Source organism: Aedes albopictus, chromosome 3 (genome assembly GCF_035046485.1).
Source record: "Aedes albopictus strain Foshan chromosome 3, AalbF5, whole genome shotgun sequence".
NCBI lineage: Eukaryota > Metazoa > Arthropoda > Insecta > Diptera > Culicidae > Aedes > Aedes albopictus.
In genome coordinates, this window is record NC_085138.1 from 200,505,669 (window position 1) to 200,521,653 (window position 15,985).

General features: G+C 43.9%; 3 protein-coding genes across 3 annotated transcripts; all 3 read right to left on the reverse strand.

The window, feature by feature from the left end:
• Window positions 1–797: 797 nt before the first annotated feature.
• On the reverse strand, window positions 798–3,455 carry LOC134290534 (uncharacterized). Its single transcript, XM_062857692.1, has one exon. The coding sequence runs from the start codon at window positions 3,453–3,455 to the stop codon at window positions 798–800; it is 2,658 nt and encodes an 885-aa protein (XP_062713676.1).
• A 104-nt stretch (window positions 3,456–3,559) lies between these two features.
• Window positions 3,560–6,152, reverse strand: LOC134290535 (uncharacterized). The gene is made up of 2 exons (XM_062857693.1): window positions 3,658–6,152; window positions 3,560–3,602 (listed from the first exon to the last, which is right to left on the reverse strand). The coding sequence occupies exons 1-2, from the start codon at window positions 6,150–6,152 to the stop codon at window positions 3,560–3,562; spliced, it is 2,538 nt and encodes an 845-aa protein (XP_062713677.1).
• A 7,217-nt stretch (window positions 6,153–13,369) lies between these two features.
• Window positions 13,370–15,617, reverse strand: LOC109404499 (mitochondrial outer membrane protein SLC25A46). Its single transcript, XM_019677393.3, has 6 exons — window positions 15,434–15,617; window positions 15,199–15,368; window positions 14,860–15,142; window positions 14,307–14,363; window positions 14,021–14,236; window positions 13,370–13,960 (listed from the first exon to the last, which is right to left on the reverse strand). The coding sequence occupies exons 1-6, from the start codon at window positions 15,469–15,471 to the stop codon at window positions 13,423–13,425; spliced, it is 1,302 nt and encodes a 433-aa protein (XP_019532938.1). The 5' UTR covers window positions 15,472–15,617; the 3' UTR covers window positions 13,370–13,422.
• Window positions 15,618–15,985: the final 368 nt, after the last annotated feature.

Genomic DNA, 15,985 nt, shown 5'->3' on the forward strand with positions numbered 1-15,985 from the left:
TACAAGAGTTCAAAACATGTTTGAAAAACTCAAATCCCTCTGGAGAAAAATAGGATAAAGCCCCATTTGCTCCAGGAGATTTGAAGTAAGCAGAGCTTTTTAGTGCTCACTAAATCGATTCTATAGCTACAATCCTCGGGGTAGAAGCTAAAGATTCGTAGCTATACAAAAGACTGGTTGTTGCGGCGTGTTGCAGTGGACTGTAAAACTGCTTTTCTTCTCCAGGCTGCCTTGATTGCAGCGCGCCCGCCGGTCTCACCGATTCCCCAAGTGGATTCGGTGTATGGAAACTGCCATGCAGCGACCGACGGACCAGCGGCGAATTCCATAGGGTGGGAAAACTATCTCCAAATAACTCTAGCCCTGAAAAGGACTCAACCGGACACGCAGGCGATTGGCGGACCAAGGGAATTTCCGGCTCAGAGACAAACGACACACACACTGGTTTTGATTTAGTTCATTTTAATTTCCTAATTACACTATGTACATAACTTTTACTATGGCCGTCATCGGCCCACACTTTTCCTTTGCCGGGCTCGGCTCGCCGGCTTGGCTTCTCTTTTGCTTCGGTTGCTGCGATCCAATCACTTCGAGATGCGTATTGAAACTGATGTTCACCAAGTAGCGCTTCTTCTGCTCTCGTCCTCGACGGCCGTCGTCGACGACGACGATGGTTTTTTCCTCCTTCTCAGCGTGGCGATTGGCTCCTTTTTGGGGGGTTTCCTTCATGCGAAGATTGCGTGCTGCTACCTCGATTTGCTTGCGCTTCCTTCACGTGAAAGATACGTGCTCCTTCTTCAGTTCGCAGCGTTGCGGACTGAACATGCTGCCACCCGGGAAAAGAGAGACACTGGTGGCTCCTTGGAATCTTCGTCCTGATGTGTTGAACGTACTGGTTCTTCTTCGAGGATGGGCAGGGGTGCCAACTTGTGGATTGGCCGCTTGAAAACGCTGGTGCCCACACGAACGTCGACGACACGAGTGAGATCATCGGGACCTGGATAGGTTTTGACGATTCTACCCATTTTCCACTGTTGAGGTGGTACGTTATCTTCCTTCAACAGGACGATCATGTTAGGGACTACATTGACGTGCTTCTTCGTCCACTTCGAACGACATTGAAGCTCTAACAAATATTCTTTCGACCAGCGTTGCCGAAAATGCTGTCGAAGAAGCTGAATGTGCTGCCATTTTGACAGGCGGTTGATGGGGATGTCATCAAGACTAGGCTCAGGGATAGCAGTTAAAGGTCTATTGATCATTAAATGGCCAGGGGTTAAAACGGTTGGGTCATTGGGGTCAGAGGAATGTGCAAAAAGAGGTCTAAAGTTTAGAATAGCCTCGATTTGACACAGCAAGGTCGCAAATTCCATTATTGTCAGAGAGGCGGACTGATAGACTTTCTTCAGAACAGACTTCACGCTTTTAACACCCGCCTCCCATAGCCCGCCAAAGTGAGGCGCATTTGGGGGAATCGTGGTCCACTTAATCTCCTTGACTTGACAGAACTGTGATAGCTTACCGTTGGTTAGGTCGGACTTGAAGAGCTCGTACAACTCACGAAGCTCTGATCGCGCGCCGATGAAATTCGTTCCGTTGTCGCTATACACTTCCTCGGGTACTCCTCTTCTGGATACGAATCTTTGTAATGCTGCCAAAAACGCTTCAGTGGATAGGTTCTCCACCACTTCCAAGTGCATTGCCTTCGAAACCATACAGACAAATACGCATATGTAGCCTTTTACTGGAGCTGCTTTCCTGGTGGTTTGCTTTATGTAGATAGGTCCAGCGAAGTCTACTCCAACTTTCAAAAACGTTGGTGCAGCGGTGATGCGATACGATGGTAAGTCTCCCATGAACTGCTCAGCAAGCTTCGGGCTTGATTTGAAGCAAGTGATGCAACTTCTCGTCACCTTTCGTACCGTCGATCTGGCGTTCAGTATCCAGTAGCGCTCTCTTAGGGCTGTGATCACGCTACTCGGACCAGCATGCAGGTTTTCTCTATGTACCGCTGCGATGAGTCTTCTCGTTACGGGATGCTTGTCCGGAACGATCCATTGATGCTTTACCTCGTATGCTAGTTTGCTGTGACGAATTCTACCTCCAACTCGTAGTAATCCGTCGTCCAAGAAAGGATTCAGATTGCCGATTCTCTTGCATGGCTCCCCCGCTTGCAGGCGATCGATTTCATCCTGAAGTTCGCTCCTCTGGATCGCTTGGATGATCCGCTTGTTTGCCTCCTTCAGTTCAGAAATCGTGGGCGTCGTTGCAGTGCTTCGTTCACCAATCTTACGGCAGTTTTTGATGAACCTTAAAACGTAGGCGATGATCCTTTGTGTCTTCCGAAATGACTCAAACTTTGTCAATATCGGAAGCTCCTCGTATACAGTTGCCACGTTGACAGATACTGCCGCCTTCAGTTCAGGAATCTCTCCATCTTCCAGAGCTGCAGGAACCACTTCGTCATATGCTGCACTGCACAGGAAAAACGGTCCATTCCACCATAGGTTGCTCGTCGCGAGCGCTTTCGCTGGCATGCCTCGGGATACAATATCTGCTGGGTTGTCTGCAGAGCGAACGTACTTCCAAACATGTTCACTTTCGCTTGTAATCTCGGCTACACGATTCCTCACGAATACTTGCAGGCAGTCCAACGGCTTGTTTAGCCACGCAATAACCACCTGGCTGTCGGACCAGAGAGTAACCGAGATGTGCTCCAATTCCATCGCCTCAACCACTTTCTTAACCAATCGATGCAGGAGTAGAGCTGCCATCAGCTCCTTGCGCGGGATGGACATAGGCGTTAGGGAACAGACTTTTGACTTGCTTGTAACTAAGCTCGAACTCGCAGTACCATCGGAATGCACCGACCGAAGGTACACGCATGCTCCGTAGGCTGTATTTGACGCGTCTGCAAATCCATGGATTTCGATCCTTGCCGCTTCCTCCAAAATTACCCGCCGAGGAACTCGGAAGTCCTCTGCAAGTGGCAGCGCGTTCAAAAAATATCTCCAGTCGTCGAGTAGCTCTTCATCCAGCCGATCGTCCCAATCCATTTTGTTCTTCCACAGCTTCTGCATCAAAACCTTTGCGAGAACGATTACTGGTGACAACAAGCCGAGGGGATCGAAAAGCCTTGCTATAACTGACAGAACTTGCCGTTTTGTCGGTGCTGGATTGTTGCAGTCAGATTGTGCCCGGAGCAGAAAATCATCTCCGACCGGATCCCACATAACCCCAAGGGTCTTAATTACCTTATTGGCACTAGATTCTTCAATCTTCACCAGTTTATCACGATCCTCCTCAGGAATAGAGTCCAGGAGTCGTTCATCGTTTGCAGCCCACTTGTGTAGATGAAAACCTCCGCGTTGCAGTAGCGAAATCAACTCTCGTTGGAGGTCTCTCACTTCTACCAAATTGTTTCCACCAAAAAGTACGTTGTCCACGTAGAACATCTTCTTCACCAACTCCGCTGCCAAAGGATATTCTGCTTCCTCGTCGATTGCCAGTTGATACAGCGCACGAATGGCCAGAAATGGTGCTGCAGCTGTACCGTACGTCACAGTTTGAAGCTCCAAGACTCGCAGTGGCTCGTTGGGCTTCTTCCTGTAGAAAATGCGTTGTAGCGGAGTATGACACTTGTCCTTCAACACTTGCCGATACATCTTAGCGATGTCAGCGCTTAGCACATACCGATACATGCGAAACTTCAAAATGATCGTCAGCAAATCAGGTTGAATTGTAGGGCCAACCATCATCACGTCATTCAATGCCATTCCACCAACCTTTGCCGATGCATCAAACACGACGCGACACTTGGTAGTCGTATTCGACGGCTTGAGTACCGCGTGGTGCGGTAGATACCATCTCTGCAAACCAACAGGATCTTCCGCTTCATGCACTTCCTTGCAATGTCCAAGCTGCTCGTATTCATCCATGAATTCGTCGTACTGCTTCTTAATGTCCGGGTTCTTCTGCAATTTTGCCTCCAGTGCGTAGAATCTCCTCAGCGCCATTGGTCTCGAATCTCCAAGCTGGCTGATTGATTCCCGAAGTGGAAACTGTACTACGTATCGACCATCTTCATTTCGACGAACCGTAGACTGGAAATGCTGCTCACACTGTTCAGCTTCAGTCTTCACGCACTGCTCACTGGAAACACTTTCCACTTCCCAAAACTTTTGCATCAGTTCGTTCAAAGAGTCACTTGATGGTGTCGCCACATTAGAGTTCACAATTGTTCCACAAAAAGCACTAGCATATTTTCCACCAATCAACCAGCCAAATTGCGAATCTCGGAGCGTAGGCAGATCTTCTGATAGCTTCAGACGACCGGCCTTGAGTATATCGTCGTACCATTCCATTCCAATCAGCAAATCCACTTGTCCTGGTCGGAAGAACGTAGGGTCTGCCAACTGGATTCCAGCGGGGATGTTCCATGTAGCAGCGTCAACCTCAAAGGTGGGCAGGTTTCCTGTTACCTTCGGCGAGACCAAGCAATCCAACTCCATCTTGAAACCATTCTGCATCGAACAAACCTCCACCCTCGCACGTTGTCGAACGCTGGATCTGACGCTGTTGATTCCGGTGATGGGAATGTCGATTTCTTCTCGATCCACTTGCAGCTTTTCCAACATCGCCTCCGAGATGAAGTTGACCTGGGACCCACTATCCAAAAGAGCGCGACATGATTGCGGGTTCCCATGCTTGTCCAAAACGTTGACCATTGCAGTTAGCAACAGCACTTGCGAAATTGGCTTCTCGACCACATTCGAAGCCACGGTGTTAGGTGTACTGCTACCCGGAACATTTGCGTTGTCTGGCTGCGCCGCTTGCTTTGGAATCTGCTGCTGATCTGTCCCACTGGAATTGCTGGAACTTGAATTTTGCACTGAACCACCTTCTGTATGGATCAGCGTATGATGCTTCCGTTTGCACTTCGAACACGTCTTGTTCGATTTACATTCTCCGCTTCGGTGACCACGTCGCAAGCAATTGAAGCACACCTGTTTATCACGCACCATCTTCAATCGATTTTCCGCCGACAATCCGTTGAACGTAGAGCACTTGAACGCCAGATGGTCTCCTGCACAGAACTCACAGCTGCTTGATGACACCACGTTCACCTTCACGTTCGACGACTGCTTGCCGGACACGAGTCCTTTGACTGCACCACGCGCGGATTGTTTGACCTTACTATCACTAGTGGACTTTTGACAACGTTCAAGTACGGAAATGCGACCTTTCAGAAATTTGACAGTGTCCTCATATTCAGGCAACTCCCCATGGGCGACCGAGGATTCCCACAACTTCTTTGTCTCATCGTCCAACGCATTGGATAGGATGTGCGTTACGATTGTATCTGATACCCCAGTAAAATCTAGACCCAAATGTTTCAAATTTTCGACATGACCAACACATGAATCGACCAACTCTCTCAACTCAGAGTGGCTTTCTTGCGACATTTTCCTCATATTGAGTAGCCCAGAGATGTGATGATCAACCATTCGTCGCTTGTCTTCAAACCTTTCTGCTAAAATTTCCCATGCATGGTCATAATTGCCATCAGCGATGGTTTTTGCATCAATTATGCCAGCTGCGTCCCCAATTAGAGCCTTTTCCAAATGGTAGAGCTTAATCCGTGGCGGATCATTCGATCTGTCGACCACGTCCCTAAACATGACTTTGAATTTTTCCCACTGCTCGTATTTGCCATCGAAATGCGGAATGGCACGAGGAAGCGACGGTTGAACCACAATCGGTTGTTGGTTACGATTCGTTTGACTCAGCATCTCGATCCATGTTTCGAGAGCGAGGGAAATGTCGTCGTACAATGTTTCAAATTCAACGTACTTACAGTCTTGATCCTGTCTCTTACTCGGTGGGCAGACCGCCATGATGCGTTCATGGTAGTCCGAAAACTCCTTGTAGGCAGCTTCCACTTTCTTCTGGTGCACCTTGACCTGCGGCAGCGTGATCTCCTCCTCTACGATGTGATCCATCATGTGCTTCACGCGTGTCAGCTTCGCCTTTGCTGAGCCACGCATGTGCACCAGCGCGTCGAACTCTTCCACTGCGTCGTCGTTGCTGGCGGCGGCGGAATTGCTACCACCACCTTCCATATTTTTCACGGGTGTGCGCTTCGGCGGCATGATTCTTAATTAATCACTTGCACTTGCACTTTAGTCCAATGTCCAATAGCAGTTAATCACTTCACTCATTCGATTGTCCAGCCTTCGCTTTGCTTCACTTTTTCCAACTTTTGTGCGGTGTGTGTTTTTGTCTCCAAGCCAGCCACTCCACTCAATCACGCCCAGTCGCGATGCGTTCCAGCCAGCAGCGATGATGAACCAAACCATCCGGTTCGATCGGACCAAAACATGTTGCGGCGTGTTGCAGTGGACTGTAAAACTGCTTTTCTTCTCCAGGCTGCCTTGATTGCAGCGCGCCCGCCGGTCTCACCGATTCCCCAAGTGGATTCGGTGTATGGAAACTGCCATGCAGCGACCGACGGACCAGCGGCGAACTCCATAGGGTGGGAAAACTATCTCCAAATAACTCTAGCCCTGAAAAGGACTCAACCGGACACGCAGGCGACTGGCGGACCAAGGGAATTTCCGGCTCAGAGACAAACGACACACACACACTGGTTTTTACTCTAATTCATTTTAATTTCCTAATTACACTATGTACATAACTTTTACTATGGCCGTCATCGGCCCACACTTTTCCTTTGCCGGGCTCGGCTCGCCGGCTTGGCTTCTCTTTTGCTTCGGTTGCTGCGATCCAATCACTTCGAGATGCGTATTGAAACTGATGTTCACCAAGTAGCGCTTCTTCTGCTCTCGTCCTCGACGGCCGTCGTCGACGACGACGATGGTTTTTTCCTCCTTCTCAGCGTGGCGATTGGCTCCTTTTTGGGGGGTTTCCTTCATGCGAAGATTGCGTGCTGCTACCTCGATTTGCTTGCGCTTCCTTCACGTGAAAGATACGTGCTCCTTCTTCAGTTCGCAGCGTTGCGGACTGAACACTGGTTTATCCGAAGATATTTAGAACTTGAACAGGTCCGAGTTCCATTCAGGAATACCTCTTGAGGTCCGCACAGACCGCAGAGGACAAGCTTCTTTCAAAGCAGTAGCTATGGTATACCACAATGAAGGGCGTTGTAATAACAAAACCATAATGAAACTCTCTTGGAGTAGCAATGGAAGCGAGTTATCCATAAAATGTGATCGCAACCAGTTATTACAGGTTCCCTAGCATGTTGAGCAGGGACGCCTGAATACGCAAAGTTTGCGTAGGAACACTCCAAAGTGCAAAAAGGTCAAATGGAGAGTCCTTATTTGACACATGCCAATCAGTCAACTCATGACAAATTCTGCTCATGCAGAGTTGGGTTAGGTGCAATTCTATGTTAAGTTAGCCATGAACTGTACTACCTAAGTATTCCATCAAACTGAAGCATCTCAAATCAATGTTTAAGCTACTTCAGATGCCAAATATCAGCGAAAAGATGCTGAAAACAAGAGCTTGCTTGAAGGCATCCATAAGAAAAGGTTGAAACATACTGTTAACGTTATTCTAAAATAGAGCATGCTCGAGGCACGACAGTTCATCTATAATGAAAAAAGCAAAGCTGGGTTCACAAGGTAACCTAAACAGAAGTTACCCTACGAAAATGAACACTTGGGCTACATACGCTTTTTACGCTGAAAATTGATCTGAGGTTTCCTTGCCGTAGCCACTACCCAAACTAGACAGGATTACACTCTTCACAATCACAGCACAAAAAGGAAACATCAACGACGAACCAAATCAATTGAAAAACGCCAATGGCGAAAACGCATTAAGCGAACCCATATAGGCAGTAATGTAAGCTAATTAACAACATTTGAATAACCCCGCCCTTATTTAGCCTCAAATTTGAGACTTAAGAAGGGCAACTGATTATCTCGGAGAAACACAAGGTCCACTGCACCATTGCTCCGGTTAGCGCAGTAAGGGCGTAATACTGTGGGGGACGCCCTAATTCTCCACAGGCTCCGTTTGTGGTTAGGTTTTTATTAGACCCCCCTAACCATTCATTCTTTGGCACGGTAAGCATAAAGCCGCATAACACCATGAATTAGGGGTCACCTGTTTAGTGGATTCTTACCACTGGATCAGGCGGTCCGTAGTGTTATTCTTAGCCAATTGAGACAACCGCTACCGACACTACACAGCTATCTAGGCTGATCGGGAAAAGAAGTTAACATTGATGGTCAACTTCCAAACGAACCCGAAGAGCCGGTAATTATTACAGTCTAGGTTGTATGAAATGATTATTATCGAAATAAAATGTCACTTCATGATAGCCAGTACACTTGTAATAATATAAGCAAAATATAGCGCATTTAGTTCACCATTTGCCTTTTCGCACTCTTGAAAACTAGTGCGATAGTCCGCACTAGTTTCCAAGAGTGCGAAAAGGCAAATAAAAGTGCGCGATTGCATCCAATCGACTCGGTGTCTTCAGAGCACTTATTCAACAGAGGTAATAAACTATAGAGGAAGAATGTCGCTGGCGTCGCTGCCGAAACATCTCTTGCTGGCGGAGATAGGCTGGGCTATAAGTGTCAAAGCGAAAAAGTATGCAGTTTGACAGATAGATACCCGACATGTTTGCGAGCGAGAACAAAGGGAACAGCAGCGACATTCGTCCTCTATAGTTTATTAACTCTATTACTTATTCAGCATAGGTACATCGAAGAACTAGTGCGCCGAAGACATCAATTTGATTTGATGCAATCGCGCAGTTTTATTTATGTTTTCGCACTTATGAAGACACAGTGCGCAGTCCAGTGGTGAACTAAATGCGGTATATCATATTTCAAAACATAAAAAATGAAGGACCACTGTGCAAATTAATGCTGAATCTGAATTGGAATTGCGTAAACACGTCACAATTTTGAGATAGAGTGTATTTGATAGATGCTGAGGACAACAAATACCGAAAAGTCACTAATACGCAGTGACGGATTTAGGAGGGGGCCAGAGGCCATGCTGAATTTGTTAGTTTTTTTCTGTCTAGAGTGTTTGAAAATATTTCGAAGAATTTTCTATAGAGTTCTTGGAAGAATTGGCTTCTTTAGCGGTATCCGGATTATTTTATAATCGGATTTTCCACTTAAAAATTAGTCGAAATCCAAAATTTCATAATGTTTGGAGTGTGGGAACTATTTTTAAAATGCATTCAAAGTTTTTATGGGATTTTTTTTTGTTCGGGTCGAACTGTCATTTTATCGATTGAACTGTCATTCTATCCACGAAAATAAAAACTGTTTTGTTATTTTAACCGCAGATTATAACCATCAAAACAAAGCTATTCGGAATCCAATAAAATCACGTTATACTCATAAAAATGAGCTCTATCGATTAGGCTATAGAAAATTGCAATATTTTATTCACTAAACAACCCAATTAAAAGAAATTTTTTTCGACATTTAAAAGTTTTTTTTAACTCTTGACTTTGATTTTACTTATGAGTTACTCAAATCGGGGAACACCGAAATCGTTGAAACATTTTGTCAAAGGAAATCATACATGAATATAAGGCGTATTTTGAAGAGTTTCAGTTCGAATGTTTTGAGTAGAGAAATTTGCTTACTGAAATAATGGTGATGAATTGATGAACTGATAATGAATGATGATGAATTTTATCAGGAATTGCGGAGGTATCGGTATGAAAATTTGACTCAGAATTCTTAAGAACCCATACTTTAAGGTAAAAGAATAAGAAATAAATCGATTTTGTGCTCGACCTCAACATAGGGTATTGTACCATTTGGGCAGGTGTATGTACCTATTTTAGGCACTTGCCGCTATAACTAAGGCAATTTCAAACCGATTGATTTGAATTTTCGTACAGAGTTAGATACTGTACGTGACTAATTCTATACAAAATTTCAAATCAATCGGTTTGAAATTGACTTCGTTATAGTGCCAAATGCCCAAAGTAGGTACAACTGCCCAAATGGTACAAGACCCTATGTGTATAGAGATCCAAGCAGTACAAGCGTAGTGCAAACTTGAAACGCGATTATCTCGGAATTATGTTTTCCAAAAACGTCGATGCGATGACTACGATTGCAAAAACAATAACTGTTCTCTACCGATTTCAACCATTTTTTTTTTTTGAGTGTTCGATATCCATGTGTCGTGTCCTTGGCCGATCAACATTTTTCGAAAAAAAAACAGTACAAGTATCAGTGTTATGATTTTTTTTCATACATTTTTTTCATGAAAAAAGTGATTTTTTGGAACAAATTGTCCTCGTTTGAAAACTAAAAACATTTTTTAATATTCTGGTCGTTCAAGGACACCACAAGGACCTCTAGTAACGGTTTTCTTTTGGGTTTGTGCTTTCAGTAGAGCCGTTAGACTGTAATTATAGTCACGGCAAACCTCTTTGAAGAAAACACGTTTGACAGAAAATATTATAACTTTGGTAATTAGAACTATTTTTTTCCTTTTCTCAAGTTGATTTTACACAATACATATTGTACTATGTATGACGTAAAACAAGAATTTGAAAAAAAAAAAGGTTGCATATTTTTACAAAAGTTCAAACTTTTCTTTAGTTTCACCAAATATATTATATAAATTAATATAGTATATTTGGTTTCACGCAGCCCAACATATAGGGTGACAATGGGTATTATCGGCAGGTTTGTTCTCTTCGTCATGGGGGGTTTTTGTCAGCCAAATTGCCTGAAACTTGGCCATATAATTCAGCTAAGTTGGGAAGGATTTGAGACTAACTTTGAATTCAATAGGTTTAAAAAAACCCAAAGACTTGCCCCGCGACCCATCTTGCCCCGCCCCACCCTACATATCTAACTCGTTGCAAAATTCGTTTTTTTTCCAGCACTCTTCGAATTTATCCAACGAGGCTTGCCGATGTGGTGTACACATTTGCGAACGTGCGAATTGCCGAACACTCCGTTTAACGAACACGATGTGATCATCGGTCGGGTGGTCGGTTTATGATGCTATAGCTGCAAATAAAGCGAGGCAGATCAGTCTCAGTTAGAACTTCAACAAGGGTGCTACCTTATTATCTAGAAGTGAACGTTCCCCAAACATCCGAATTAATCCCCCTGGGAAAACATAAAAGCCGAGTCGTACGCGAACGTACGACTCGTGCTGAAAAAATCAACTTTTTGCAACTCGTTACAGAAATATCTATCTTGATTGGACAAAAAGGTCACTTACAACTGTAATGTCAGGAATATTGTAAACGGGGACATTCTTTCACGCGCATGATAAAGGGACCGAGTATGTCCGTAGTCAAATCTAAACTGATCCTTTATTTCTATTATTACCGTCATCTTCACTCAACTCAGCTTGAGAACCTTTTCAGAGGGTTCGGCACTTTTACCGAGTGGACTAGCCACTACAACAACAAGCAAAGACTTCTCAGTTGTTTATTTGATTCGGTAAATTTGCGGCACGAGAACCAAAAATTTACGTTTCTTGAACAAAATAGTAAACTATCCTCCAAAATATAAGACACTCATGAAATAGATTAAAATCTTATTTTAGTTAGATGACCACGTTTACTTAACCCTTTGAAGACGGATGGGTATATATGCAGCCAAGCAAATCGACCATCACAAACGTGTTCTAGACCAGCGAGGTTGGATCCAGAAAGGTAAAAATTCCGTCTCCAAAGGGGTAAAAATGGTACATTTTGCCTCACTTTCTCCTACCTCACTACACTGAAATAAATTTTGTTGTGGAAACTACCGATTCCATAGTAAAATAATAACCGTACCTATGATTCTCAACCGACAACAAAATCTGTGAAGTTAACGGAAGTATGATTGAAGTTACAATGCACTGCAGTAAATTTGACTGAAAGCGTAGTCACCTCAACAACACAACATTGTCAATTTTTCCTGGACGCGCATCTTACAACACATTATGGTTAAAAATACATTGCCCTGCTGTTGAATTAAGATTATTTTTGGTATTTTTAACTCCTCTGCTAAATTGACAGTGTTTAGTGGAATTAACTGAAAATTGTTGTTGGTTGAGAATCATAGGTACGGTTATTAATTTTACCATGAATCGGTAGTTTCTACGACAAAATTTATTTCAGTGTAAGATCAATTTCACCTCACTCGTTATCTCTAAAGTGTCTCGAGTATTTAGTTATCTCCACACCCGATTTCAGTACCAAAACGGGAGGGGCGAAAACTGAAACACGCAATACAAATATGCCTACAAATAGAACGGGACAAGGGATTTCGCCAGGGGTGAAAATTGGAAACATGTGCTTTAATTTTCGCCACCTATTAAAAAAGCTCAAAATTGATAAGTTGTATAAGACTTGGAGACTGGAATTATTCATAAACCTCGTAGACTTTGAGGGGGAGGGGGGGGGGGTCTTACCGAAGTCTACGCTCCATACAAATTTCAAAATTTTAGTATGGACGAAAGTCTACGAGGGGGGAGGGGGGTGGGTGGTCTGAGATGACCAAAATTTGGTCTACGTTGTTTATGAGCAGCCCCTAGTTTTTACAGCATTTTTGAACTCGGTAAGCTTATAATCATTTTTAGTGTAGAATCATGCCCTAAGTTCAAAAATGTGGAGGAAAAAATTACTGTAGAGCGCAATTTTTTTCGACTTTCCATACAAGGCTGTCGATTTGAAATCGATTTTTGTTCTATTTTTATGCAGAACTGCTCCCTTTATATATCTCTGTTTTTCGTAATAAATGCTCCGATTGAGCTGGAATTTTTGCTGTAGCTAGGTAACATCTAATACTTCAAATGTACCTACTAAACTAATATAATCAGGGACGAATTTTGCCAGAAACAGAGTTGAGTTCTGACTTCACAATCACGTTTGAAAGTCAATGGCAAAATCACATTGGAGTGCTGAGTATATCAAAATCATGTTGGAAAACACGTTTACATTTCAAACAAACATCAAATTTCATATTTTTGAACTTTGGAAAAGAGCACCGCACAGCAATTCATTTCCAAAAAGTGCACCGCGACACAAAATGTCTGGAAACCCCTGGTCTATGACCTCTACATTTGGTCAAATTTTCACAAAACTGACACCCGGCCCAAATATATATAACTGACGAAAGGAAAGCTATTCAATCGAAAGTACTGCCGTATGTACCATAGTTGTCCCATATTATATGGTAAACCCTATTAACATATGGGACAACACAACTATGCTGCACACGGTGGAGTAGAGAGTTGAAAAGACATGAGAACTTGCATTGCTGGCCGCCCCGAGAAGACCGTTGCGAGATCATGAAAGGGTAGTATGGTGATATTTGCAATAAATATACGTAGTAACATTTTGGTATCGTGGATAAGGAAACAACTTTAATAATCCCGTGTGTCGCTATTGATTTTGACTTAAGACAGTTCTTCGCTAAGCGAACTGATCCCACTGATGCTTCTAGACATACTGGCCGAGCCGCCGGAGTTTTTCGCATCCAGATTATAGTATTCGGCTACCTTCGGCGGAGGTTTGTTGGACATGATTTCCGAGATTTGTGTGATGATCCACTTACCCAACCTTATCACAGCAACGTGAGCCGCAAACTGGAGGAGCATTGCTCCAAAGCCTTTGTACAGACCGGACACACCCTCGGTGGCAATTGTTTGGCGGTAGCAGTCAACAACGCCTTCGTAACTGGTCAGGATCGGAACCACCGAATAACCGGAATCCAAATTGTCGATGATAGTTCGGGTACCTTGCAGCTGAATTCGGTGCAGGATCGTTTCAAACGGGTAGAAAATGATCTCGGTGGTCATGAGCGAAATCATCGTTGAGTACACTTCGATGACCTGACTTTGAGCGGTGAAGTCACGAGTACGGGCACCTCGCTTTTCCTCGAAGAACGTCACCCGGCGACACATGATCCGCGTAGAAATTCCTCTCACAAACAACCTGTAGGTCGGGAATTTTATCACGAAAACGCTTCTCACTAGCGAATGAAATGATACTTACTGGCAAATATATTTGGATATTCCTAGCGATATGCTGGGTCCGACCAGCGCCCATATTGGTAGCATTCGTCCCTTCTGGGGTACGCTCCACGAAACCAAGCGGCTGGCACCTTCGCGGAACACATCGAAGATTCCGGGTTTCTCACTGGCGATGTCACTTTGAACCGTTTCCACCAAGGACGCCGAGTAGAATGGAACAATTGTGGCTAAGCTTATGCTGCATGGAGCGGGAAAAGCAAATGTTTTATAAAATGGACTTATCAAATCAACAAAATCTAATTGCTTACCATTTAAGTAATAAATGTTGACCAAACTGCTTCAGCGTAGTTTTTGAATTTACTTCCCTAGAATGCAAAACAAAAAAAAAACATTCGTGGATGATTTAAACATGATTTTAGGTCCACGGCGCTCATTAGGTCCACAACTATATTTTGAGTAGCTAATATACGCATTTGAATATGAACTAAACTTGAGAATAGAGTGCCGTAGAATTCGAAGTTGTTACTCATCAATCCATTGAATATTCCTTGGCGGGAGGGATTACGTTTGCTATAAATAGCGCGGAAGTGTCATAAAATGTACAATTTTATTCGTGTTTATGTAAGCGTAGAGAGAAAACTATCCGGTCTCCAGTCGCAATTAAACGTAACGTAACAGAAAACTTGAAATTTATATGTTTGGAGAATTTTGAATGTGCTTTATCTCTTCTATCCGCTTATTGGGTAAAAACTACTAATGTTGCACGTAGTTACTCTTTATGGATTCCGTGTTATTAAAACGAGAATGAATCAAAGAACAAATAACATAAAAAGTTACGATTTCAACCTAGATAATACTCACTTTGGCCACGGAGTAAATTTGGAAACGACATCCTCTACAGCCAAGGTCAGTCCCCGCACCAGAAGCACACTCCCTATTCCCTTCCACAGAGTGGTGACTCCTTGCCGCTGATGGAGATGCACTATGACCGGCACCAGCGTCAGTGGGACAATGTGGTACTTCTTCGAATTGTGATGCACCTGACACTGGCGCCGAAGCACCATGAACGGATGGCACAGCAGATTCTCCGTAATCAGGCTAATCAGGTTAACGCTGGCACCCAGATACTTTCTGAGCGAAATTTCTGAAATGTAAGAGCTGATGTAAATGCACTGACATGATATGAAACTGTTGGCTTACCATCATCCGGGCTCTCGTAGAGCGGCTGCACATTTTTGTGCTTTTGCAGCGGAAGCGTCAAGTCTCGCTCAGAGTTTATAAACTGATAATGCGTCGCCTCATGCGGAGATTTGAAGGTTGGTTGAAACCGAGGTATATTATCTAACTGATCTTCATCGTCTTCCAGATACCTACCAAACAAAAACAAAAGCCCATTGCACAAAATTTTCAGACCCGGAAAATTCCACCGACTTACCTCTCGTACTCCTCCAGACCTGCCATATCCCTAGACATTAATTATGAAACTATAAAATACACATAGAACCGGACTTTTGCAGCAAAATTTGCTAAAATTCTAACTTTTTCCTATCAGCTGCCAAAAATTTGCGTTCCACTTCGGAAAGAGGAGAAAAATATGTCAAAATTTGCATCGGTTCGCCGCAGTGTCGGCCTGACCGGCGATGTCAGCTGGGTGGGCATTGCGGATGTTACGCCTACCCATGACTAACAATTTAAAACAGATTAAAGAAAGATACAGATGATCTGCAGCAGGAGGAGCCTTTTTCCCATCCAAATAAATTGCACCAGAGCCGCGCATTTAGGCATGCATCTCTGAGCAATAAGCATATTTGTGCATAGTCAATGAGGAATCCTGAAACGGAACTAAATTCATTGCTCGTTTCTCTAATTACAATTTTGCTGGCGTGTTTTGGGTGCGTGCTTCACTGCATTCCCCCGTGTCTTTTGTCGGTATAACGCTATTTCGATATTTCTGCCTACACCTAATTCAAGTCAGATTTTGTTTGAC